This window comes from Amphiprion ocellaris, chromosome 15, assembly GCF_022539595.1.
Source record: "Amphiprion ocellaris isolate individual 3 ecotype Okinawa chromosome 15, ASM2253959v1, whole genome shotgun sequence".
NCBI lineage: Eukaryota > Metazoa > Chordata > Actinopteri > Pomacentridae > Amphiprion > Amphiprion ocellaris.
The window spans coordinates 918266-945499 of NC_072780.1; the positions used below are offsets into that span (position 1 = coordinate 918266).

Here is a 27234-nt window from a genome sequence, read left to right on the forward strand (position 1 = left end):
TTCATCTGATCTAGAATCAACACCATGAGATTTTAGGTTTTGCTGCATTGATGCATAATTATCCTATGTGATACTGTTTCTCAGTCACTGAAAACATCTAATTCCCAATAAGAGGCACAAAAGAGCAGCTCAGTGTTCCTCTGTTCTCTGTTTGATGTTGAATTATAAGCTGTGTGTCAAACAAAAATGAAAAAAATGGATCCTCTGCAGTGGTACATAAAGCAGAACTGGGTCTGACAACCAAACTGGTCATCATTTATCACTGATTTATCCAATATTTTAAAATTAAACAAAGATATTCACATTTGCACAATGAAAAAACTAACCAACTAACTAACCCTGTTAGGGAACCACAGGTTTGTATTTAACTAACTATATAGGGGTTGATGTTCAATTTCCAACAAGAAAGATGGAGGTGTATCTGCATTTGACATGATCTTATTTTTTAGAATTTTATTTGCATTTTTTCTGCCTTGTTAGACTCTTCATGTATTTATGTCAGCGTATTTGCATTCTCTAATTATCTAATTAGCTCCACCTCCCCCACACAGGACTCAAATTGTGTATTTGTAAACAACAGATTGTGCGGTGATGAATCCGCTCAGCCTGCTGTGTGTTTGTGTGATCGGTACGCAGATATTCGATGGTTAAAATGCGTCTTATTTTGAACAATATAATAAGTTCATCAATACTAAACAGTGTAAAATGACTAAATGAATGAGTTTGTAGCCTGGTTTGAATTCATAAAATATTTTAAATAGTTTTATTCAAAATTTCTGACATATTTACACATACTTTACAGCATTTATAGTGCATTTTCTTCCTCTTTCAAGTTTTACAATTTTACAAGTTTATAGTTTTGGCTTACACATGAGGGAGGGACTGTTGATTGAACACATCGCAATACTTTATATATTTACAGCCAAAGACACGAGAATAAACAAACAAAATCCCCTATTAAACGTTAAACTGTACACCAAAGGCGAGGATAAGCAAGTCTTTATGTTAATGATGCATAAATTCACCTTACAAACTACACACTGAGGAGGTGTATAAAGTGAGGTCTAAGTAACAGAAAAAACGTACGTGCATTTGGCCCACTATCATGAGAGGAGAACAGGAGCATGGTTTCAACGTGTTGCTCGTCTTGGCATTCCAGTCAAAGAAACATTTTGCAGATATTTACAGCTGTAGCGTGACAACATTGTGGTCCTGATGCTGAGGGACTTTATCGTAATGGCAACAACAGACACCCCCCTTTTTCTTTTTTTTACCACCAGTAAGTTCAGTGCAGGGCAGTCTGAGTTTTACCTGGGGGGTTAGAAGAAGCGAATAAATATCAGTCAGTGTACGTCCAAAGATGTGCTTTACAAACAAACACAAGGTTAAATCAAGGTTAAGAAAGAGCTATGTACTTATTTACACTGTAAGAAATACAATAATAATTCCTTTTAATAGTTAAAAACAGACTATCTGGTATAATTTACATGTACAAAAAAAAAACCACCCCTCTGTTAGAAAAAAAGTGCCGCTACAAACAGTCTTTACGTCTTCAGCTTCTCCGAGTGTGTTCCTCTGTCGCGGTGTTTGAGCTGCTCGGAAATAGACAGGATCAGATCAGATGCTAAATCCCACTGTAAGCCAAGCGGTTGCCAAGGAGACATGAGCATTACCGTGATGGCACGTTGAGGGCTGGTTAACCTGCATCGGTGGCTCGTGGCTGTAACATCACGTCTGACATTGAGCCGCGTTGCTTCTTATGTAACAGCCCCTCTGACAGCTCACAAACAGAGAAAACACAAAGTGTGAAGCACATCCAGTCCTGCACTGATAAAACACATCACTCGCAGTCATGAGACACATAACACAAGTGTTGCATTCGCCTCAAAAGCATGTTTGATCTTCTTTCTACAAAAAAAGCCTGTTGTAGAGTTTTCAATATGAAATACTAATATAAAACCGTCTGCCAAAACCTCTGTGTGCAAAGTCCACATTGATACATTGAGCTAACGCTGCGCCAAATCTGACCTGCACTGTAAAAACGTCACGCAACAACATTCTCCTGTATCATAACAGAACTGCAAGCAGATACATGATTCAATGTGTGCAGTCATCTCCGCTGAGGTGTCTGTGTGGCTCGATTCGTAAGCTCTCCTGCGCTCCTCTAGTCACTCTTTCACCTCCTGCAATGTTTCTGTTGCTCACATACCAAACAAAACAAGCTGGCGCAGGCAAGTTAATGGCGAACAGCAACCTTTGGACCTGTTCTGATGGAAGGAAATCCTATTATGTGTGTTGGATCCCATGGAGTCATGACCACACAGCCGGTAAATCCAAAGCCCCGCGCTCTTTGGAGCCTTCAAAGCCGTCCTGCTCAGAGCGGCAGAGCGAAGAAGTGAGGGTGTAGGTGGAGAAGGCAGAGAGATCGGACGGGAATGGCAAAAAATATATAGAAATATATAGAAAAAAGAAAAGAACTCCTTGCTCTTGCCTGTTGCCAGCGGCTGACCTTGTATTATTAAAGTTCTGCAGCACAGAGATGAAATAAATGATTGCTCCATTCTTGATCCACGACCAAACGGTATTTTTCCATTCTCCAATCAATTCTTTTGACACAGGCATGTAATCGGTTAAATGGAAATGATGATCCTACAACTCCAGGGATGTGAGGTTCGATGTCCATCTTTAGTGGCAGGGGTCAAAATCGAGCTCGGTGAGGCCTCCGTGGAGCTCCACCACTTCCTCCGACCACGACATGACGTCACCGACGAAGTGGCCTCCGCAGGTCGCCTGGTTGTAGATCTCGTTGGACGTCAGGACTCTGGACCAGAACTGGAGATCCGACAGCTCCCCCACGAAGGACTGGGTGACGTCGAAGCGGCCTCCCATTGTGTCCTGTGGAGAGAAGAGACGAGACTGTGTCCAGGTTAAATATCTACCAAGGAATTATCAAGCAAAGTTGATTATAAAGATCTAACAACACCAAAACTAAAATAATAGTCACCTTGAGTAGAGGGAAGTTAACTTAACATTCAGGTTTGGATGAATCAGTAATGTGCTCGGATAAAGTTACACAACTAAAATATTTTGCTTAAAGTGGCAGTAAACAAGTTTTTTACTTTAGCTTTTGCTTTAAATCATTATGAATTAAATTTTGATTGCACAGTCTAATGGCTAATACAATAATAACAGCACTGAGGTTTTGATTGGTTCCCTACAAGTCTTGATTTCACTCTGCAATTCTGTTGGACACCGTGTACAAATTCTCAGAGGAACATGAAAGCTACATTTATGTCACAAGCAAAATGCATCTACAATAGCTCAACTAAAACAGAAACAGTGTTTCCCACTTTTCCCTTGTAGCTACGGTAAAGAAAGCCTCATCCGAAGAGGTATAAAAGGCACAGATTAAGAGTGATAGAAACCAAGGTCAAGCAAGACTGACCCTTGAGTTCTTGGATTCAAAACGGTTAAAAACCACCATTCAACTGGAATTGTTTCAACAGGATCCATAAGTAATAAAACTGGCCTACTTATTGATACAACAACATATTCGACTGCCTTTATGGTCGTTTCTTGCTTTGGACAGCAACCAGGCTGTTACAGGTTGTCATGTCCTTTATCATTTCATGAGTTGCTGACTATCCCATGTCCTCTGTTGTTGGCAGTACTGAGGCTCTGAGAAAAGCAGAAAGTGATCTAGTCTTGGCAATAGTGGCGGTTATGTTACTGGTATCACCAGCCGGAAAGATAAACTGCACTTATGCATAGAAATAAAACGCCTTCTTGGAGTTGCAAATATCTAAATATGTACTATTAAGTCTGATCTCCATACTATTGTAATGTCAGACCCTTTATAAGGTCATATTTGCATTTGAAGAAATCTGTCTGTTGTCTCTCATGGCTTCAGGCAAATGTAAATATTAGAGTTTAACAAGGAAAAGATAGTCCACATACATCCATTCTCTGTATGAAGCTGCAGTATCCATGCTGTCAGAAAGCATCCTGTTGGTCATACCTGTTCCTGACCCAGGATGAAAATCCCTCCTGGTTTGATGGGCTGCCAGGCTGAAAGGTTCTGCCCAGAGCCTTTCTTCACTCCATCCTGGTAGGCCTCCCAGATGCCGTCACGGGTCGACCACGTCACGCACACGTGATGCCACTTCCCGTCGGTCATGGTTATGGGCAGAGTCACCGCCTTGAGGTGAAGAGACACAGACAGGTAGACGGAGATGAATGAAAGAAGCAGGTATTCTGGAGATAATGAGCTCCAGACAAGGTAATTAGATGACCAGAACTTACATCTTGGGAAACATTGTTGGAGGAGTGACAACAAAAGTGCAGATTGTGATAGCCCCTTTCATATATGCTATATATAAATATATAAGTATTCACACAGCCTTACAAGCAGGTGCTCCCTAATGCTGGGGAAATGGATTAGTACAATATGAGAATCTCCATTCACTTCCCCCTCATTAACTCAAGAAAAATAATTAAAGACTGAGATTAATCTGCATTCTGAAGCTCATTGAACTGTGTCATTGATCGGTTCGATGACAGCCAACTGTGTCACTATGAGACAACAAACACGACAGTTTACTCCTCGTGGTAATGTCACTGCAACAGAAAATTAGGCCAATCCATTATAATAATCAGATTAATTGCTTTGTTGATTTGTTGAACTCGCTGCACACAGTACTGGGGCAAGGCGAACATCTGTCTTCCGTTTTGGGGAAACAGGTATCCGCCTTTCGGAGAATTAAAGATTAGGAGGCTAATAGACTAATTGAATAACTTGTGTGTCAACAATCTGTCACGGTAAACTTCTCGTTAGTGGGTAATACATTTCTGATGCAAATGCAAAACAAAAAGCACCCGCCTAGAGGAGCAAAAGGAACCTGAGAGTAGCTGTGTTATAACCTGACTAAAAGTAAACCATTCTCTGTCATTGTTTTCAGAGGTAAAACACAGCATGATTTTAAAATGAATTAACCTGAACATATTTGACTCAATTACACAAGCTTGAGCATATTCCATATTTTAGGAGAATAGTTCAGCTTTTCCAAGTCACTAGCAGGTTTAGGGACTGACATGTACATCTTTATTTAGATTATATGTAGTTCATAGTTACAAGTCAATCACAAAGGCAATTTTGAGTACTTTGGCGGGTGTTTATACATCTGTCCGCCTGGAGTTGTACTGGATTTGTGAATTTCAGGCTGAATTATTGTAATTTTTTATTATCAGGATGTCCTAGTAACTTGCCTCCTTACCCCAACCAGTCAAGGCAGATGAATACCCTGACTGAACCTGGTTCTGCAGGTTTGTTTCCCTTCCTAGTGAAGGGCAGTTTTCTTTTTCCCCACTGTTGCCAAATGGAACGAAACACTGGATTGGTTGGGTTTCTCTGTATATAAGGTCTTCACCTTACTATGTAAAGTGCCTTAAGATGACACATGTTGTGAATTGGAGCTGTTTAAATGAAATTTAAATTCACCCGAATTTTCTTAACGAGTAAAAATGCAGTGACAAGAGTTAATAGCCGTACAGGGGAAATCAAACTGAAGTCAGTTGAAAGAGCATCAGTTGAGTTGAGACGATCCATGGACCGTCCTGTGACAGCACCCACCAGTTACTAAAAACCGGCCATGCCTGTAGCTTTATGCCTTAACACAATTTAAACAAGTGAATTGCTTAAAAATGCACATCCTGTTGTCACGTATATGGAAATTAGTTGTAGAGACTGAATCCGTTTTTTGTACCAGGTTGTAAACATGCTTGTTTCTCATATAAAATTGGAGGGTTAATATATAATTGTGGGACTTTTTGTAACAGAGTTGATAGGTATCATAGTTGACATTTTTGCTGTTTTCAGGCCTAAAATCAACATGATCATAATGAACATAAAAACATTAGTTTTTTTACTTTTCATAAAAATGTATGCAGATATATCCCATGGACTTCAAAAGTCCCTCAATTATATATTGACCCTGGAGATTTTAATCTGGAGATCTATGGGGATTGACTTACTTTTGGAACGAGCCTCGATAGGACATTTGAGGAATGGAAGTTTTTAGTCTTTTCATGTTGGCTTAATTTGTAAGACCTGAACGTTGAACATGTAATATTTCATGACAAAACCCTGGTGATCCTGGACAGAAGCAGGAACTATTACAAAGGTTTCGAACACTTCGGTAAAAGTCTATATGTCTGTCTGTGGACAGATTTTGTTACACTGACTAGTATGCTGTTACCTTGTCATTAATTAGCAGCTCCATAGGGTTGGTGCCCCACTCCATAAGCACCAGCTCGTTAGCCTGCCCGGGGACGGCGTAGGAGAAGGGAGTACCGAGACCAGGACCTGCACCCGCCTTCAGCCACACACAGATAGTCAAGGCGAAGAGCTCGTTGACCACAGACCGCTTCATCCTGGCATACATGTAGTTGGTCCTCATGGGGAAGTCGAGTAGGAAAGCGTTGGGATTCTTGAGCTTCTTGTGGTTTCCTGGAGGGACCGAGAATGAATTAAGAACATGTACGGTCCTGGTCTGCTATCGTCTCCCTAAATGCTATTGTGGGATCATTTTAGTGGTTGTCATTTAGTTTTTTCTGATCAGCACTTATCCACTATCCTGCTATCCTCACCCCAACCCTCACTCTCACCCCAACTAGCTGAGGCAGATACCTTCCCTGAGCCTAGTTCTGTCAGGTTTTTTTCCCCTCCCTGTTTTAGGTTTTTCTTTGGTTCCTTTGCACCTTTGCTCATAGGGAATCCAAAAGCAACTTTGAATTGTTGGGCCCTCTGCTCTCTGCTGTCTGTACCTTACTATGTTCAGTGCTGTGAGATGACATATGTTGTGAATTTGCATTATATATATATAAAAAATTTAATTGAATTTTCCAACCATTTTACCACATGGAGTCTAATTTGTCACAAAAAAAAAATCTAGAAAAAAAAATTAAGATCTATAAATGCAGCCCACGGGTAATGGTGGGATGAAATAAAACAGTAGTTAATCAGAATTTTTTAAAAAACCCAAAATAATGCAATCACTTCATGCAATCTAAATGTAATCTCCAGGAATTTTAAACAGAAATGGATTCATAGTTGAATGATTAGTGATTAACACATAAACACAATGCCCTCTGTACAAGTCGGTGTTAATTAAATAAGCACTGTTCTGTTCAGATATAACTTAAAATTGGTTGTTTGCTTCATTTTGAATATGTGAACTGAGCTGAGTTTGTCTTTTCATCTGATAATTTTGCATTTGTGATTACATTCAAGAACCCACTGGTTTCCTCTAAATATATAGAATCCTCGTGATTGATAAAATTACTATGAAGATATTTCTACAGTCAATACAAAAAATATTCTCCTGTTTTTCCATCCTTTTACCATTTTACCAATGTGTAAAGTGGTATTTCTTCAACCAAACAACAGAGGTGATGTGGAAATGCTATAGTAAAAGGTTGGTTAGGGTTAGATGTAAAAACACATTTGTAAAACTTGGACAAAGATCACAGTTTAAATTAAAATACATACTTTGTTAAGGTTAGAGGACCTTCAGAAGTATTGCGTTGACCCATCCAGCCACCCCTACCTCCTCCATGTGCAGATTTTGTGGCTCTGCAAATTTGCACCCGTCATAAATATTACTACCACTAGAGGGCGTTGAAACTACCGTCTCAAATGACCACCAAGTAGAAGCTATTTCGACCAACAAATACTGGGTGAATTTTATAATTGGAGGCCGCCTCAGCTCAGAGTGGACGGCTAGACAGATCACTTTTGACAATGGCAGGATAAATGAGTCTTCAAAATAACAGGAAGTTGTAATTTTTTCACTTCATTTTTTAGTAAATCGTTTGCCTTTTTTGTGAATGAATGTATTCTGTCCTGCTCAAGTCTGCAGCTACAGTACGTATGTTTCCACTTGTATTATTTATGTTGTGTTGACATAAATCTGTTAAATTTTAGCATGAAGTCTTGGTTTATGGTCATGGAGAGGGTTGCAGTTAGGCCTGGATTGGTTATTGTTATGGTAAGTCTCCAGAAAACTAGCATAAGTCAATGGCTGTGTGCTTACCATGGTCACTGTTGCTGTGGTGCAGCTGGCTGAACACCGTTTCCAGCTTGCTGTGGCCGGCACCTTGCAGCCTCGTTTCTTTGCTGGTGAAGGGCAGTCGTCGCGCATGATGATCATCATAATGGTGGTCGTAGTCATGGTGGTTGTCATGGTGATCATCATGGTGGTCATCATGGTGTCCAGGTCCACGGTGATAGTCATGGTGATCGTCATGGTGATCATTGTGGTGGTCGTTATTGTGATCATTATGGTGGTCATAGTGGTGGTCGTCATGGTGATCATTATGGTGGTCGTCATGATGGTCATAGTGGTGGTCGTCATGGTGATCATTATGGTGGTCGTCATGATGGTCATAGTGGTGGTCGTTGTGGTGATCGTTATGGTGGTCATTGTGGCGATCGTTGTGATGACCATAGTGGTCATCGTGATGGTCGCCGTGGTGACTGTCACGGTGGCCGGAGTGGTGGTTGCCATGGTGACTACGATGCCTACCATGGCTCCAGTTGTGATGGCGGTCATAGTGGTGATCGTCATGACGACTGTGGTGCCTGCCGTGGTGGCTGTACCTGTGGGTACCGTAGTGGCTGCTGTGATGACTGCTGTGGTGGTTGTCATGGTGACCGGTACGGTGGTGGTCATCGTGGTGGTCATCGTGGTGGTCATCGTGGTGGTCATCGTGGTGGTTGTCATGGTGGCCGGTACCATGGTGGTCGTCGTGGTGGTTGCCGTGGTGGTCGTCATGGTGATCACTGTAGTAGCTGTGCAGTTGCTCCTCCAGAGCGTTGATCTTCCGCTGGAGGAGTTCTCTCAAGGAGCTGGAGTAGGAGCTGGAGGAGTTCCTGGCCTGCAGACACAGAAAAACACCAAATAAGCAAAACTATTTCTCACAGAGTGAAACATCATCTCCACTGAGTCAAACAAAATCAAATATTATCTTTAAAGAGTTAAAATCATGCTTGACTGGACAATTTTTTATGGAATAGATTTTTGTTTATGTAAGTGATGGAAATGTTTTATATATTGAAAACATCTATTACCTATTTCAGTGTTTGGCACCATTTGTTTAATTAAGTACTACTACTTTAATGTTAATACTCTTACACACATTAGTACAGTATTTATTTGATATAGTAGACCGGTCCGACCACAGAATTATTTTAATTATTTTAATCATCATCAGCATTATTATCTATATTATTGTCATTAGAACCGTCCATCATTTCCTGTGAAGATGTTTGAGTAGGGATGCTCATTTTGGCAAATAAAACTTTTAAAAAATCAATGGTGTATAAAAGAAACTCATTAATTAAGTGTAGTGAGGCCACTTGAAAAGCAAAATAAACGTACATTCAAAATAAAAGCATTGTATAGACACACACAGATGATAAAACGATCCCAGTAGAGGTGTCTGATCTTTCGGTTTGTGACTATGAATTCATTTCTAACAGCATCTTACATGAAACCGTTTCCAACATCAACAATGAAATTTATTGCTTCAGTCACATTCTGCAAAATGACCTTGAAGCAAATTTCTGCGATTAGACTAAAGAGCCAGAAGCCAGAAGTTCTTTGCAGCAGATTCAATAAAGTAGCATTATGGTTTGACATTTAAAGTTGCAGCAAGAATACTTTTCCATCATGTCCTCTCTTTCCTCTCCCTCACTCATCTTCATCTTCCTCACCAGCAAATCCGGCTTTGTTCCCTGCCAGCACACGCCACGATTAATAGCCTCGTCAGGGAGGATGAAGCTAATTGGAGGTGAGGCTGGCTAGCGCCCTTCGGTGCGTGGCCAGAGGCTGGCAGCGCAGACATCCTGTTGGAGGAGGGAGTGACCGAGGGTATATCCTGGCTCCTCTTCTGTTTTGTTTCACACCTTTGAGCGAGCCCGAAAGGGGATTTCTGGTGACACCTTCCCTGAACTCAGCCTGAGACCACCTGCACCAATAATGAGGCTTTCACAGGCCGGTGGGCAGCAGGGTTTTAGTCTTGCAAAGTGACACCGAGATCTAGAATAGTTTTAACCAGTGAGACAGCAGCTCTGCATGTGTGGCTTGTTTTGGATGCTGGAGAAGAGTTTTGAAAAATGCATTGCGGATAATGTCTACAAAATAGAGATGACAAATGTTCTGGAAAAGAAACTGAAACAGCTACAGAATCTCCCAGTAAACAGGGATCTGTTGAATTTTAGGTTAAAATTGAAAGATTTTTAAACATCTGGATCAGTGGTTCCCAATATTTCTGGCTTGTGACCTTTTAAAACAACACTTTAGTTTCCTCACCAAAGTAATTATGAGTTCCTTAAGCAAGCGGAGACATTTTTCAATTACATTCAAGAGACTAAAGAAGCAACTCTGTCTGGTAATCACAATTCTAGATTACATATAATATAACAGTTTCAACACTAGATTTAAACATTCAGTGAGGTTCTCAGCCCAGCTATAAATTCAACCTTTGTCCACCTTTTGACTCATAAATCACCAAAATGATGCTTACAAGATTACAGAAACTGCAGTAAGTGATTGAGGCTCTTGTCATGACTTTAACGTTAAGCCTACACAGACTACAGCTGCATTGAAATCCCATAAAAAGCTTATAGAAGTGTGACATTAAGTTAAAAGGCCAAAGACCAAACACAAAAGCACTCTGAACTTAAGCCGACGTAGACACCGACAAGACGCACGCTGGAGTTAACTGGAAAGTTTAACTTCCTTTAGCAATCTGCTAGAGGAAAAAAATAGGCAAAAGAAGGACTTTTTTTTGTCACTGTCATTCTGTCTGAATTCAATGACTGTTTATGCAGAGGAGCTGTCTCCCTCCACCATGTGACTGGTTGCACACAGGGGTTGTTTTAGGTCAAGGGTGAGAGCTAATCAACTTATAGTATCTTCCTGTTGGAGCTCAGCTTCAGCCACTGGTATCCAGGAGAGAGCCTGGGAGCCGGAACTACTCAGAGAGGACATTAACTTCCATGGCCTGGAGACAACAGTCAAACAGGTTTGATATTAGCTCTGTGGGTGGTGTGTGTCTGACTGGGGCTGGTGGGTGGTTTGTGATGTCTATGTGTGAGACGGGTTACCTCCAACTTTTAATTTCTGCTGTTTTTATGCTTTTAACACTCCAAAAATATCACTACAAATAACATTACTTTAAATATATCTACAAATATGTCTTTTTACTCACAAAAAGAAGCAAATCTAAACTGCACAGCACCCTATAGGTTGCCATCTTCTTTTTAGTACACCTCGCAGGCAGCTGATTCAGCGACTGAGCTTGTGACCCTCGATGACGCAGGATATGACCCCAATTAAGTCAAATCTTTGATAGGCTTTCACTTTCCCATTACAGAGTGTTTGAATTGTGCAGAATGTGCACCTCCTCCTGTTTACCCTTTTCACCTGAAACATCAGAGCTTTAATTACATCCACATGATGATTTTTGTATAAGTTTAAGAAAAGGTTGATTTACTCCCACTGCACGGTTTTCAGACTATAACTGAGAGCCCCTCGAGGGTATCTGAGACCACATATGATTGGTAATAAATTAAACATTATCTCAGAGATGGGTGAAGCTGGAGATAGGGCAGAGGCTCATGGCAGGTAGTCTATAAATGCATGTTTTAAAAGCTAATTCCTTAATTTCTTGGTTTGGCTGCTAAAATCCAACTTTCTTTTTAAAACAAATCACTGTGCATATAATATCGTTTACATATATTGTCTGATAGCTTTGGAAGATCCAACACTGCCACTAGTATACATGACCAATCAAAATAAAATGATTATTATTTAATGTCAGTAAGACTTTATACAGCCTTAAAAATGGATCTTAAAAGTGGATGTACAGTCCTGGGGATTTGCACTGAGGTGTGCACCACGTCAAAAAAGCCAAACTGTATTTTTCCAGGAGGCAGCACCCTTACAGTTTCCCATAAACTGAAGTTTGTACAAAAGATTAAACCAGCCACAAAACAATAAAGGAGAAACCGGTATCTATAATGCTTGGTTAATTGTAGAGATGCATTGAATAAGAGCCTAATTGAAGCATAACAAGAGCCCATCTATCAGTTCAGCTGTCCAAGTTTGTTGTCAGAACGGGATCCAAGTTTTACTTGTGCGTCCCAACATGTGTTCTGAAAGCCTCTACGTTACTGCCAACACCAACAAGACTGCCAACCTAATCCACCACCTTGATACCTTGTTTGTTCCTGCTCTCCGGTGTAAGCCACAAGAACTTACTGGAGGCAGGAGATATAGCCATTGATATAATGTTAAAAACTGCTGCTGAAATACGGCACATAATGTCCTGTACTGATGGTTAGGTTTAGGAACAAAACCAACTGGTTTTGACTTTGGAAAGATCAGAGTTCAGTAGCTCTAGGTAGTGTACACTAAGTAGTAAATGCTTTAAAGCTAGAATGCACAACTTTTACAGATAAATGTCCATTACACTGAGGCTCTTGATAAACGAGTTCACACAATGCTGGTTAAGCCTAGCATAACAGAGTTTTAAATCTGGTGTTTGTGGCCACATTTTCATGCTGTCACACAAGTACCAATACATTTTGCCACTGCCAGAATTAACTGCTTTGCAGTGGAGATGGAGGAGGCTGCAGCAACTATGGGTTGGTTGGATTGTATGGAAGAAAAACCTGGGAAGTGTCCTAGAAAAGATTCTAATGCAGAAGAAAAAGAAACACTGCATTCAGAGGAAGGATGACAATCTAAAAGAATGAATGCAATCAATGGAAAGGCAAATGTAAAAAGCATGTATTGACAGTGTTTGAGTCATTACTCTCACAGCCAGAAGAGGATAAAAGTTCTATACCTCAAGTTTAAAGTTAGAGGGCCGTAATAATCATAAAAGAAATAGCATTAGTTTGAAACAGGAAGCAAAAATTGGTCTCCGGCATTTTGTTTTCATCCACCCTAACCTCCTCACTTCATGGACTTTTTAACAGTGACACCTGCCTTCCTCTCTTGTTCAAGTCATTACCACGAGCACTATACAACTGGCTCAAGAGCATAAACAAAGCAAATATCCTCAAACTCAACTTAACAAAATTTAGCTTTGGGTTGTCTCATCAATACATATGTGACCAGTTTAATCTTCACCCGTTTCATGTCAAACACTGTGGAAAATACATGGAAGCAGTAGCAATAATTGCTTGATGCCAAACATCAAAAATGCCCTTTTCACTGTTTTTGGTACCACCAAAGCATTTCTTAAACCAGGTTACTTCAGGTTGAGTTATATCATAACAAAAATTATTTACATGCAGAGTGAAGGACAGGGTTTATACTGTAAAGGCACAAACCCATATAAACTATGCCCTTTCAGTTATGCTCATTTGTGTTCCCATCATGGAACAAAGAGCAGAATTTATTCCTGTTCCACTCTGCACGCAAGGCCTACTCTTTATTTTGAACTTTTGTTTATGTTCACCCATAAGTTTGGTGTTGGTTTTGGACTGTGCAAGGTGCAGTTAAAATGTTAAACCACCTTACAGTGACTCTTTTGCCTTTCATTTTGCACATACCTGCAAGCTCTCCAGCCTCTCCTTCAGGGTCTGCAGGGTTTTTCCGGTCTGTTCTGGTGAGAAGGAGCTGTGTTTGCTGTACGATGAGCCCTTCCCGTGGTGGGGGTCTGACCTGTGGCCGCCGTGGGAATAGTGGTGATCGTTGCTGTGGTATCCTGAAGGCCCGTGGTGCGACGAAGAAGGCGTATGATGAGTGCCATGTTGTCCGTGGTGGTCATGGTTGTCATGATGGTTGTCGTGATGGTTGTCGTGATGGTTGTCGTGATGGTTGTCGTGATGGTTGTCGTGGTGGGTGTCGTGGTGGGTGTCGTGGTGGGTGTCGTGGTGGGTGTCGTGGTGGTTGTTGTGGTGGCTGTCTTGATGACCGGTGCCGTGGTGACCCCCGAAGCCCTCGCACAAGGTGAGCTTGGCGGTTAGCTCTCGGATGGTCTCCCGCTGGTCCAGGATGGTTTCCTTCTGCCTCACGAGGCTCTCGCGCAGGTGCAAGATGGTGGCTTTGGCCTCGTCGGACATCATGACTCGCCGACTGTTGCCGTTGGGGCTGCTGCTTTGGCCGGTACTGCTCGGTCCGTGGGGCACGCTGGGTGGAGAATAGCAGCTGGGATCTGCCTCTGGGGGGATGGGAGTGCAAACGAACTTGGGGCTAATGCCATAGTCATATTCTATGCCAGGTAAACTACCTGCTGCTGCTGCACATGACAGGAAGTAATAGAAAATTAGAGGGCGAAGGGGGAAAAGCGGTAGGACCAATCCTAGAGTGGCTCCGACCCATTGCTGGTGCCTTGAGAACAAAGGCATGAGGCTTAGAAGACTATCGTCTCTGGCCATATTTGTTTGGAATCCAAGCTATTCCTCGACAACCGACAGTCCTCCCTGGCTTTAGTTTTCTTGTGACAAACACCATGAATGGAGGTCATTGGCGCTGGATTGAAGGGCGTTAGGGCAAAGCATGTCAACAAAACAACTGCAGATGAAATCTCCTCCACATAAATATCTTTCAGAGGACAAGCTCCAAGGGAGTATTCCAACAACACACAAAGGGTGCTGCCAAACTCTTTAGCAGTGTATCTTCAAATCATACAAGCTCTTTTGGCTCCATGGTGAGTTAACCGGCTGTGAAAGTTGATGGCTCCTGATAGCTTCCTCCACCGTCTCGGGGATGAGATGTTGGGCCACCGCCAGGCAGGTGATCCCTCTTGGCTCCAAGGACCTTCTCTGCTCGGCAGCTGAGAATAATCCTTTTAACTTCGGCTTCTAACCATCCATCAAATCCCAGACTGCCCTTACCTACTGGAGAGACAGAGGAAACAGATAAATAAAAGTAAACACCAAGATAGAAAGTCAAGGAGAATGAAGGCATAATGGAAACAAATGACTAATTGAAGCTTTGGCTAATGGCATTGAGGTTATTCAGTGTAATTTCTAATATGTAGCACAGATTATTTAACTTGCAACCAATAAGTACATCAAAACAAACAGATAAATGTGAAATAAATCATCATCTAGACCGTCAAGAGGAAAATTAGTGAGACTTAAACCAGACTTAACAGAAGAGAAACTGAGTCTAATTAAGAAATAAAGGCTTTCTGTTTCAGTAATTGTATTTGTGTCGTAGCTGTCTTGATCAATGCAAGTTTGAGGTCATCTGTCATAAAAATTTCAGCTCCAATTATCAAATCGCTGGTCCAAACAATTAGCATTTCTTCTCTGAGCCTATAAACCACAGTTGAGTGTTGCTAGGGCAGACAGGTAGACAGCACAGAGGGGGAGGCCAGTGGGGGGGTCCTCCAGGTTGCAGCAGGCCACAGAGTAATCAGATTACAGCCAATTAATGTGCCCCCAGAGCCACAGCCCATTCACACAATGAAAGCTGGTTTCCTCCTGTGGAGCTCATGAGTCAGAGCTCGCCTGTTCACGGTCTGACACTTTGATTGGTTGTTTAAAGTCAGCGCAGAGAGTCAAAGAGGAGGAAACATTTTGATGCTGGTGCTAAAATTAACAACCTATAACTTAACTAAACGTCCCTCAGTGCACATATCTGCATTGTTTTATTATATCTGGGAGTCCAACACAATTCCCATGAATATTTGTTGTACTTTTTTACATTATGGTGATAGAATATTGTGCACATGTTCCTACTTGGGTTTAACTTTATCCTCTTGCACACCGTAAAGGCTTGCAGTACTCCTCTGTGCAGTCAAAAATTCCCATCATAATCGCGATATTCTGCTTATTTATCAGGATTTCCTGGTTAGATACAATATAAATTGATGTAAATATGCCAGTAGAAGCAGCAGTCATGGAAATGCATATTTCTTTTGTCTGTTAATGAATGATTTTTGCAGGTTTGTACAAGAGCAATTGTTTCATACCAGATTCATCAGTGGAATGGATTTTACAGAGTGACACAGTGCAGCTGCAGTGTTATTATTTCATTAACATTAGCTGATTTATTAAATGTTTCCTGATGAGAAAGGAAAATGTATGATTTTTTTTTCTATCTGTGCAACAGCACAAGCTGCATCTCCTGCATGCTTGTTGGGGACCAGGCAAGGCTGAGAATTCAGGAGGCTGTTCCGTCTAAGCTTCTTACCTTTACAGCCTGTCACCAGTTCAAACACCCATGGCACCCATTAGGCACAAACACCTCAGGGTCAAGTACTGCCCTCTCTGTGACACTATCCTCTTTGGAGAAATGACGGCACTGGTTGTTTGAACACAACTCTGATGCTGTTTCAGTGCTAAAGAAGCAATAGTTTTGACCAAGGAGTTTTGGGAAATAGAAATTTCTTTGCTTTCTTGCCAAGAGTTAGAAGAGATCATCAAGTCTGTATAATAAATGCAAAACTTCCTCTACCTGCCTAATAGATTAGCATGAGGACTAGAAAGACATGTTATGATCTTGTCCAAAGGCAACAATATTAAAGATCATTATTTAGCTTGAGTTTTATTTGCACAAAAACCTAAGTGTAAAAATGACAAATTGTGAATGTTTTAGTGATTATTTGCTGGATCTTTTTCTAATGGAGTGGTGACTTTTTGAAGACAGGGCCCATGTATCATTTCGGCATGTGTTGAATAAACACTAGACATTCACTCCTTATCAATTTCCATCCATTTCTTCACTTTAATTCTTTAGATACACCCGGTGGGATATTTATATCACAGCAACTGTCTCACTCCCCATAATATCACATTGCTTTTTAATTCTCTGAACCCTGAGATGCTCTCTGAGGTGACAAAAAAGCAGGACTTGACGAGAACTTTGCAAGGTGCCATCACAGCAAACCAAACACACATTTCAAAATAGCAAAAAAGCACACAAATGAAAAGAGTGTTTTAAAATATTAAAAACGTATTTATATAAAATACGAACAATCTGGGTTGAAATTATGAAAATTTAATTGTGCAAAACATTTTCAAAACCCCTTCTGGATGGTCACAATTCCTGAGCAGGCACATTTTTTGAGTTAGAGGGCAAAGAACAACAACTCAAAGTTAGACTGTCAAAAACAAGCGATGTGAACAGTAAATCAAATTGTACAACATTAAACATCAGGAAAACTATGCCCACGTAATCCTATAGATGGTCACTGGGGTCTGGAGTCTATTCCAGCTAGTTGTTTTGTGAGAGGTGCAGTCCAGCCTTCACCAGTCGCTAAAGCTCATGACAGGCCCAACACAAAGAGAAACAACCATCGACACTCACAGCCGTTTAGAAAAAACAATGACATGCACTGAGAGAAAGCCAAGCACATGCAAACTCCACATAAACCCTCAGCAGGTTGAAACCCTGAACCTTCTTGCTATGAGGCAACATCACAAACTTTCAAATTTCCTTTGAAATATTCTTCATCAATGCATTTGACCAATTAGAATAATTGTAAACACACAAATCACTTTTAAAGAGAATTTCTCCTGATATTCAGACATCAACATTTATCATTTTATGGCCAAAGGTGAAAGTTTTTCATGGAAAACCTCTCCAAAACACAGCCTCTTAAACCCAAGAACAGACAGCCTGCTGTTCAAAGCATCCATTTCTTTGTAATAAACATGAGTTTTTAAAAAGTTAGTAAACTGAGTGCCTTTTAATGAAGCGTTCGGAGACGTACATGCAGCCACTCCTTAATCCAACAGTGAGCCCCGCTGTCTGATACTTAAGGACAAACTTAGTGGAGATTTAGGAGACATGATACCTGAGTGAGACACGTGGCGTCACACATGAGCATGAGCTAGCATGAGCTAGCATGAGCTAGCATGAGCTAGCATGAGCTAGCATGAGCTAGCATGAGCTAGCATGAGCTAGCATGAGCTAGCATGAGCTAGCATGAGCTAGCATGAGCTAGCATGAGCTAGCATGAGCTAGCATCAGCTAGCATCAGCTAGCATCAGCTAGCATCAGCTAGCATCACAGGAGCAGCGATGTTCAGCAGGGTTATTTTCATAGATTAAAGAAAAGAAGGTGACAGACTTTTGTAGGCACCACAGTGAGGATCCAAGATCTGCAGTTTTTCTGCATGATTTCAGTTCACATTTCATGCAGGATTAATGTGACAACTGTGTATTTTAAAAGGAAAAGTTAAAATCATCATGATTCTGAATTGGAAATCAGCATAATATACTATTATTATTATTACTATTTAATGTATCTTGAACCATTCTGTTGATTTGGAAGCAACTGATGGCTGACTTACATGTTGTTGGGTGAACTTTTAATATGCAGCTGCAAAACCTTGACTTGACTGAGTTAAGTGGATAAAATAAACTCAGTTTCATCCAAAATTATTACCTTTGTACGCTGATAATTGTAAAAAAAAAATGTGAAGAAAAAGGTGAAATCTTCAGCTGAATTTGAAATAAGTTTCCATGAAAGCATGTGTGCATAGATACAAAATAACATTAATTCATATTATACAGTATATATCACACTATATACATCTACTGTATATACTATATTATTAAGGAAATGACACTGATCAGCAGATCATATGCTGCAATTTTAACTTGTTCCAATTAGGTTTTGTAACATAATAATATTGTATAGTAGCATCATTTCCTAGTTTAATAAAAGAAAATCATTGAAATAAAGCTTAACATATGATTTCTGCCAAACGTTTATTCACACATTCCTTGTTGTTAACCCAGTAAAAGCGCTGTATAAGGCATGTTTGTCATACATGGGAACAAGTGCATTAAAAACCTATCATAAACAAATTACTACAAAAACTACCTTAATATTTGTATAAAACCTGTAAATATAGTAATATTCTAAGTAAAGCAGGCTTTCTATTTACATTCAATTGATGTACTAATTATAGATAATAATATACGAGACATTCACATGGGGAGATGAAACTAAAATCCCATGGTGCAGCTTTTGTCAGATTTCAAAAGTCTTATTTTTGAAAACAGGAGATATTTGTATATTTTTTAAATCCATTGTCATTTTCAGTCTACATTGGAGGTACAAAGTGACTGTTGAAGGTGTTGCCCATCCGGCTGATCTGATCATCTCATCTGCTCAGGTTTTCCTCAGCAGACTACGGATGGTGTTTCCCTCCTCTTCCTCCTGCTGCTGCTGCTGCTGCTGCTCCTCTCCAGGATGACAGACTAGTAGGATTGGTTGGATTTAATGCTATTTAACAAGGGATTGGCTGCAGGGTCCTGGTTTCGCCAGACCAAACTCAACCCACACCCACAAAGTCAGCTCATTGTTGTCACACGTGTCGCTGCAGAAGACAGACATGTGCGTAGAAGACAGTGGAGGCAGATGTTTTGTTTTGGACCTAAAGTTTGCTGCTTTTCCATAAGATTGCATCATGTTTTCATATGCTTTTGTTATTAGAATGAATATTTCCCAGCATTAAAGATGAGATTTTTTAGTAGGAATCCATTTTTAGGGGGGAAAGTGTTGATATGGTTTTGTGTTTACACTATAAAAGCTCTGAAAATGCCTAAAAGCGGCTGTATGGTTCATATAAAAGGAGTTTTTTGTGCACACAGCATCAAATTCCATGAACTGCTGTTTGCACGTGTGCATGGCCATCTTTTCAAACCCATTCCAGCCCCTTCCTCGGGTTAGCGCTCCAAGTTCAGCGGCCTTAACAAGCGTTCTCATCCTCCCTGCAGCTTAAAGACGCGCCTCCTCCCTTTAATTAACGGGCCCTGGTTTGACCTTCCTGCCTTCCCACCGCACGAGTCCATTGTCAGGTGCACCGGCAGGACCGTAACCTCAGCGTTCAGGTGAGTCGTCTGTCTGTCTGAATGTGACTGACGACAACACGGAGCAGTCAAGTAGCAGTTTTAGTAGTTGAAAGTCTTTAGACATCAAGTATCAGAGCTAAAACTCTTAGATTAGGGGTGTTAAACATGCGGCTTGAGGGCCAAAAACTGGCCCTGGAGAGGGTCCAATCCAGCCCACGGGGCGACTTTGTAAGGTGTAAAAATTCCAGGGAAGACATTAATAAGTTTGTAAAACTATTTTTATTCATTTATTTTTAATAATTTCTAAGTTGTTTTGATGTTAAAGTAAAATACTAGATTGTTCATTGTTCTTTTGTGTCTCATTTTTGTAATATTTTGTGTTGTTTTTTTGTCTGACTTTTGTCATTTGTCTCATGCTTTTGTCGTTTACTTTCTTGTTTTTGTCTTTTGTGTTTCCTTTTAGTTTCGCTTGTGTTTTTTGTCTTATTTTTGTCATTTTGTGTTTTTCTTTATTCATTGTTTTTGTGTATTGTTTTTGTCATTTTGTGTTTTTTGTCTCGCTTGTGCTAGTCTATTTTTTTGTCATTTCTCTTTGTTTCTCTCTCATCATTTTTTTGTCTAATTTTGTCGTTTGTCCATGTTTTTTTTATCACTTTCTAACTTTTTTGTCTAATTTTTTGTTTTGTTTCGTGTCATTTGTCTCATTTCTTTGTAATTTTATTTCTCTTTTTTGTGGTTTTGTGTCTAATTTTTCTAATAGTTTGTCTTTTAGGAGGGGCATCATGGCACCAAATAACTTAAAATGTGGCTTCTTATGGCTGATATTTTGCAGTCCTTGTTGCGTAAATTTGTAAATTTGGATCCATTCAGCAACAACAGTGACAGGTTTTGGTCCTTATTGCATCAGTCAAATATTAGGATTTGGAGAAAGAGCGAATCATAAAAAAATTAATTCTAAAATTAACATTTAGTCAAGAAGACTGGACATTCTGCAGAGCAAAAGAAAGGCTTTGGCCTACAGAACATTAAGCAGCATCAAGTGAAAAATATGAAACACTTCAATGTCTTAGAAATCCTTTCAGCTCCTCTTAAAGCTGCAGATTTAGTCTTATTTAACCAGTAAAGTATCATCAAGAATAAAAAAAAATGTATAGAATGGCTTACATGAATATGCAGAGTGATGATTAACTGCTATAAATTAAATGTAAGTTTTACTGCAATTAATTACAAACTGTAAAACAACCCATTTGTACAGTATGTAGATTCTATTAGCACAAAACCAAGTGTGAAAGTAAAGTGTCTGAGATATTCATTATGTTCTTATGCGTCTTTCATAATGAAACTTTAGCTTCAGTCTGCACAAGAAAAGCCCCAGAGTGCATTAATGGGCAAGAGTGAGTCATAAAAGTAATAGAAAACTCTGAGTGTGTCTCCTCAAAGTCCTCTTTCTGTCTGTACATCCTGATGAAAAGCTCCCATCTGTGCATCAGCAACAGTCCGACGTTACTTCCAACAAAGTCTGAGCTCTTTTCTTCACTGTCAATGGACTTGATGTTTTGTCTGGTTGCAGTTTTGAAGAGTTTTTGTTACTTTCAATCCACCATATGCTGTATAATATTGATTTAACCAGAGTTTAGACTGATAGAAGAATGTCTTGGGAACACAAAGGGTTTTTTTGTGAGGATTTTTTAGTTTTCTATCTTAGATCTTTGTAAGTTTGTGAAAATATTCATGGATATTGTTTGATTGTTCAGTCACTTGCTTGTAGGTAAATAAGGAGGACTTTGAGAGCTTTTTCCTTTACTGCACAGAAATTACTATTCTTTCTTCTATCTATTTGAGCAGATAAGCTTCAACTTTGCTGCAAGATATTTTCCACGTAGGAACATTTGTTGGAGATCTCTTGTTTGTGAGGTACAGTTGTAATTGAAAGTGTTTTTTAATCATGAAAACATCTCATTGTGAGGGCTTAAATTTAGAAAAACATTTGCTTGGAAGGACTTGGAGAACTTTTAGTTTTGATGAATGTTAGTTGCAGAAACTTTAAGCCTCAAGGACGTTTGGTTGAGGATTTATCTGGAAACAGTTTCCTTGTGAGGACTTGTAGTTCTGTGGAGCCTCCATTGTGAGGATTCATATGGCGCAAATCTTCATTTATGGAGATGTTTCACTTTTACAGCCTTTTGATACCAGAAAGTCGAAACCAAGGTCCATGTTTTTGTCATTTTTTACACATTTGTTCCAGCTAGTTTTGCAGGTATAGTTCGCTTGAGAACTTTACAAGACAAACCTACATCGTGTCGTCGTATTCTTATACTTGACACTGACAGATTTATACCCGCTATGCTGTGCAGGGTGTCACAAAAAGGAAATTTGTCCTTCTCATTGGTTGACACATTGCTTTTTCTCACTTCGTACACTGCTGCTACTGCTTTTTTTATCTTCAGGTGACATTGTTCTCTCATCCTTTCTGAAAATAAGGTTTTTCCAGTTGTCTTTTTATAATATTGCTGCACAAAATTTCAATTAAAAACTCTCACTCTGGTTGATTGCAACTTATTTTTCCTTTTCCTGGTTTGAGTGCAATAATATCCTGTAACTCGGCGAAAAATTCCAAACCAGCTAAAAACTGTTTTCACCCTAGAAATGAACTGGACTATGGTTCACTTTGAGGAAGCTTCTATTTGGTTTGTTTCGCACCTTTACTTTTGGTTTGGATCAAACAGAAAACTCCGAAGGTCAACACTAAATGACTTCAGTGTTCTCGTTTAGGACTCTGTCATTTTAGCTGTGGAGCGTTTTAGTTACGGGGATTATTAACTGAGGACTTTTTGTTGAGAGAAATTTGAGTTAAAGTGATGCTTTAATTCTGAGAATTTTTAGTTTTGAAGAGTTTAAGTTGTGAAAATATGGAAACATGTTAGTAGTCCTGAGTTTTCTCGATAAAGACTAAGTTGTGAGGATGACCAGTTTTAAGGTCTTTTAGTTGCTAAACTACTGACATTTTTCTTCACATTAGAAAGCGTTTGGCTCTTTCTGTTGGGAGGACTTTTAGTTGTAAAACTTTACATTGTTTGGTCTAAAGACTTTTTGTCATGAGGTCTTTTCTCTAGTAGGATTTTTAAATGTGACGACTTTTGGTTGTATCATTTCTGTTATAGGTTGCTAAAATCTGCGCTGCTTGTTGTGTCACCTTCTCCGTTTTAATGCAACGTGTTTTTTCCGTGCCTCAGTCACTTGTTGACCCTGTTCGATCAACCAATCAAAGCTGCACGGTGAAGAAACATGGTCTCATTTTTCAAAGCCCACATCTGCCACGCCTGTTGTTTGTCTTGATGTCAAAGTTTCTAGTTCACATTTCTGTAGCAAATCATTTCGAGACAAAACTCCTTTTTCAATCACTTCGTTCCAGGATAATGTCGCAGTGTTTAACCTTCTGCTTGATCAGTATTCTGTAATTAAAGTGTGCTGCTCAGTTACAATCACAGATAAAATATGTCATGCTAGTTTAACACCAGATACATATTCTCTGCACTTTACATTTGAATTATTGCTTCCACACTCCTCACTCTGACAGCCTAAATTACAGTTAACCAACCCTGGAGATACACTAGAACATGTCTGTGCTGTGTCTAAGAAGAAATCAGAACCAGCTGAGAGACAAACAAACACCACTAGCCAACGTGCCAAAGTGCCCACTCACACACTACAGCTTTCACTTTGAATCCAGTTCAATTAAAATCAACTGAAAAAGCCTAACGAAGAGCCACGGACGCCCCTTTTTGAACCTAATCCTGCCTCACATTTACAAAGCGACGCGCAATTACAGTCTGGAGCTGCTCGGGTCAACAGCCCTCTACTGCTGAGCCGCTAAGTGCCACGTGCACTGAGAGGCTTTGTCGCACCCTCGTACTTTTTAATTGAGTACATTTGGATGCCAGTAATTTGGTCTTTTTTTGTATTTTCACAAAAGTGTGGTCTTTTTAACTACAATTTAAACTGCAGGAGACAAAAGCCAGATTGTATGTCCATGACTGTGTGAAATTTAGATCCGCTCCTGTCACATTCACAGCAGAGAAACCAGAGAAGTGTGAATAAGTCATATCTGTTGTGTAGATTCTGCATTTTCAAGAAGAATAATCAGCCATGTGGTCATTTTGTTTGATATTCTTGATAGAACAATGAACACAGAACACATGTTTTGACATTCAAAAAGGTTCAAAAAGCAAAGTAGCCTGAGTAAACTGTCTTCAATACTTAAGAAAAGTTTTAGACCAACCCCTTTTATTAATCATTTTTGACATTTTTACTTGTCGTCTCATCTCTGTTGCTGTCTGTTTTGCACATAATGCAAGTTACAAAGACAAGCAAATGCAAAAAAAATATCATGTTTGACTCTACAAAAAGTCTAGATTTACAAGACCTGTGCTTTTCCAAGACTGAGTGGATAAATGGAACCCATGGTAACAAGAAAGGTGGACAAAAAAAAAGCAAGTGGTAAAGTTTGCTGTCTTTATAACTGTCCTGGTTTGGGGGAAGACAGAGGTCATCATATTAAGGCTCAACCTGAATTTACAGCGCAACAGCTTCATCACAGACCTCGCTCAGTGGGGTCGCCGTCGCCAGGCCAACTGGAAAATACTTGCAATGCCACAAAAAGCTCTGTGGCTCAAATGTCCAGAGTGAAAACACTGAGCAACTAATGTGACAATGCGCTGGCTTAGTGCAGGAGCTCATGGAGGGGGCACGCTGCAGGGAGCTCACCTCTCTCACCAAAAGATTTGGAGCCGCTGCAGAAGCAAAACTACAAGTCAAGAGTGTGAATTTTTGCTTTAATTTTAGCCACAACCAGTAAATTTTGTTGCTCTTTCCATTATATCACTCTGTGAAGCACTCCAGTTTAAAAGGCACTTGATGTGAAGTTGAGAACTACTCTGGATTTAGTTTTGTCTGAGAGCCACTCCTGTGTTGCAGGAAAGTGTGATAATGAAAAGATTTACAGCCTGATTTCCTCAATTTTAGACACAGTAAATGATTAATTTTCACTATAAAGGTGCATGTGATTTGCAGGATCAAGCCGGTAAAGTCAGACCATCTTCTCATCGCCGGAGAGCTGATCGATATTGAAAATAATCTGATTGTTTATCTTAATTCTCGTCCCTCAGTGACTCAGTGAAAGCAGCAGTCACGCTGGCCAACAGGTGGATGTCTGATCTGAAGGGTGACGGATGACTCTTGCATTTTGTTTGGCTTCTCTAAGCTGTCTCTGGCCTCGCTGCAGCTAATGAAGAGGAGGCAAACCAAGGTCTCAGCGCTGCACGTGGCCCTCAAGCCCATCAGCGCTGCACAGACGGCAGCAAACACTCAGCGGGAGGGAGGCAAACTTAAAGCAAACCGAGGTGGTGGAGAATAAAACACATGCATCTGAAATATTCACGGAAACCTCAATTCATGAGCAAAACAACCTTCTTGAGATACAACAGCCAGGAAAGTCACAGCCCCCTCAACGAATCTGAGGAAGTCTTTCACTTTTAAAATGCTGCAAATACAATAACATGCATTCATGTGCTGAACATCAGCAGCTCAAACATGACTTTAGCTGCACCTGATCTCAGTCATCAACACTGCAAAGGACATCAAACAAGGCTGAAGGCACATTCAGAGATGCTAACCAAGAAGTTATGCAATTAAATTCTAAAAAAATGTGTTCACAAATGTTACATTAGGGAGAAAATGTGTAGAAAATCAATCAAATTTACACACAAATGTGTAATTTGAACAAAAACAAGTACTAAAACCCTAAAATTAATCTAATATCAGTCACATTTATCCTCAATATCACTATCAATTATCCCTTGAACTTAATTCAATCAGAATTTTAAGTCATTGTAACGCAATTTCTTGTCAAAACTTGAGTTCAAGTCAGTCCAACACAAAACAAATCATTTCTGCACAGCTTGAAAAAGAACTAAATGAATTCAGCATCAGTATATATGATTCAGTTCAGTGTATGATGCGTTTTTAAGCAAACTTTCTGCTTATTTACTGACTGAATATACAGTTATTACATCTAACATGAAGCTAATTAGTTTTAAAGCAGAAAAAGCACAAAACACCAAACACAAATGAGACAATCTATGTTTTTGCGTGACAGTGTATCGTCCTTCAGTTACATCTGTTTATCTTAGCCTTTAGTTCACTGATTTCACAGTGAATTCAGATTGCTATATCCAGTAGAAATGCAGCGCTGTGTTAAATATACAGTCTCTACATACAGCAGCACATAAGCTGACTGAACCGGGTCACGTGTGGCCTTCTGAGAAAATCCGTATATTTGCATTACATAACTGAAATGAAACGCATCTTATACCCACAATATTGAAATAAGAGGAAAATGAGCTTCCTTAAGATGGTTTGGTGAAATAACATCCCTTCATCGGGTCTGCTGGAGCCTTTTCCAGCTCACCTGTCAACAAACCGCCTGACGAGCTCACCTCCGGATGCTGTTTCTACTTGATTGAATAACTCACATGAGAGCTGAATTCAGAATTTGCTCATTTTCTGGTCTGAGTTTTTGGAAATGGTGGATAATTTTGCAGGAAAGTAACAAAACTTTTCTTACCTGCCTGCGAGTTTGAAGTCCTCAAGCTGGTTAGTCCATTCAGTGCACTGATCAGCTTGAGGAGGATTGGCTTTAGGTGGATAATTTTAACACACACTGCCTCTCTCTAGCTCTCTCTCTCCCTCTCTCTCTGTCTTATGCACACACACCTCTATGTTGAGTCGCACTAAGATGACTGATCATCTTATTTGGGAACTATTTTGGAGACTTTACTGCATTACTGTGCTTCAACAAATAACTCCTAACTCGAAAAATTCTAAGAAAGTTGAAGATTTCTCAGCGGTATTTGGTGTAACAGCAGCAAAAGGAGGACTTTATATTTAAAAAAGGAGATTTTCTTTCTTTGATTATTCTTTAAAACGTCACTTTTTGTAAACATATTTGTGTGCCTTCGGTAAAAAGTGAACACTTGCTGTTTAACCCTGTATCTGGGTCAAATTGTACTTGAATTCACTCCAGTCCCTTTGGCATGGCAGATCTTTCAAACTGAAGATTAAGTTGAGCTAAAAGCCTTGATCCGGCCCCCACCGATCTGAAACACACCCACCTATTTACAAAATCAAGTGCCTGGCAGAAGATTCAGACTGGAAAAGTCCCATAGACCTAATTGGCTGATTGACAGACCTACTAATAGTGTCACCACAACAACAAAAACAGGAACGCAGCAACAATACCAGCTTTGTTTAGTAGAGCAGGTGGTTAATAGATAATCCATGAGGTAAAGTGTCACACTACTGTGGTTTTAATACTCCCAATGCCTTTGTTTTATGTCATTCCTCAT

The 27234-nt window shown here is 40.0% G+C and overlaps 1 protein-coding gene across 3 annotated transcripts; it reads right to left on the reverse strand.

Annotated features, from left to right (window-relative positions):
• Nucleotides 1-734: 734 nt before the first annotated feature.
• Nucleotides 735-26553, reverse strand: LOC111568098 (GATA zinc finger domain-containing protein 14-like). Of its 3 annotated transcripts, XR_004847264.2 has the most exons (7): nt 26454-26553; nt 13625-14914; nt 8091-8934; nt 6255-6505; nt 4019-4198; nt 1674-2916; nt 735-1592 (listed from the first exon to the last, which is right to left on the reverse strand). XR_004847264.2 is itself a non-coding variant. In XM_023269579.3 (6 exons), exons 2-6 carry the CDS (start codon nt 14450-14452, stop codon nt 2686-2688), a joined length of 2313 nt encoding a protein of 770 aa, XP_023125347.2. In that variant the 5' UTR covers nt 14453-14914; nt 26454-26553; the 3' UTR covers nt 735-2685. The 3 variants fall into 3 exon arrangements, 2 of the variants coding, with proteins under 2 accessions (XP_023125347.2, XP_035803718.1); XM_023269579.3 differs by having other exon boundaries at nt 735-2895; XM_035947825.2 differs by having other exon boundaries at nt 735-2916.
• Between the last annotated feature and the right edge of the window lie 681 nt (nt 26554-27234).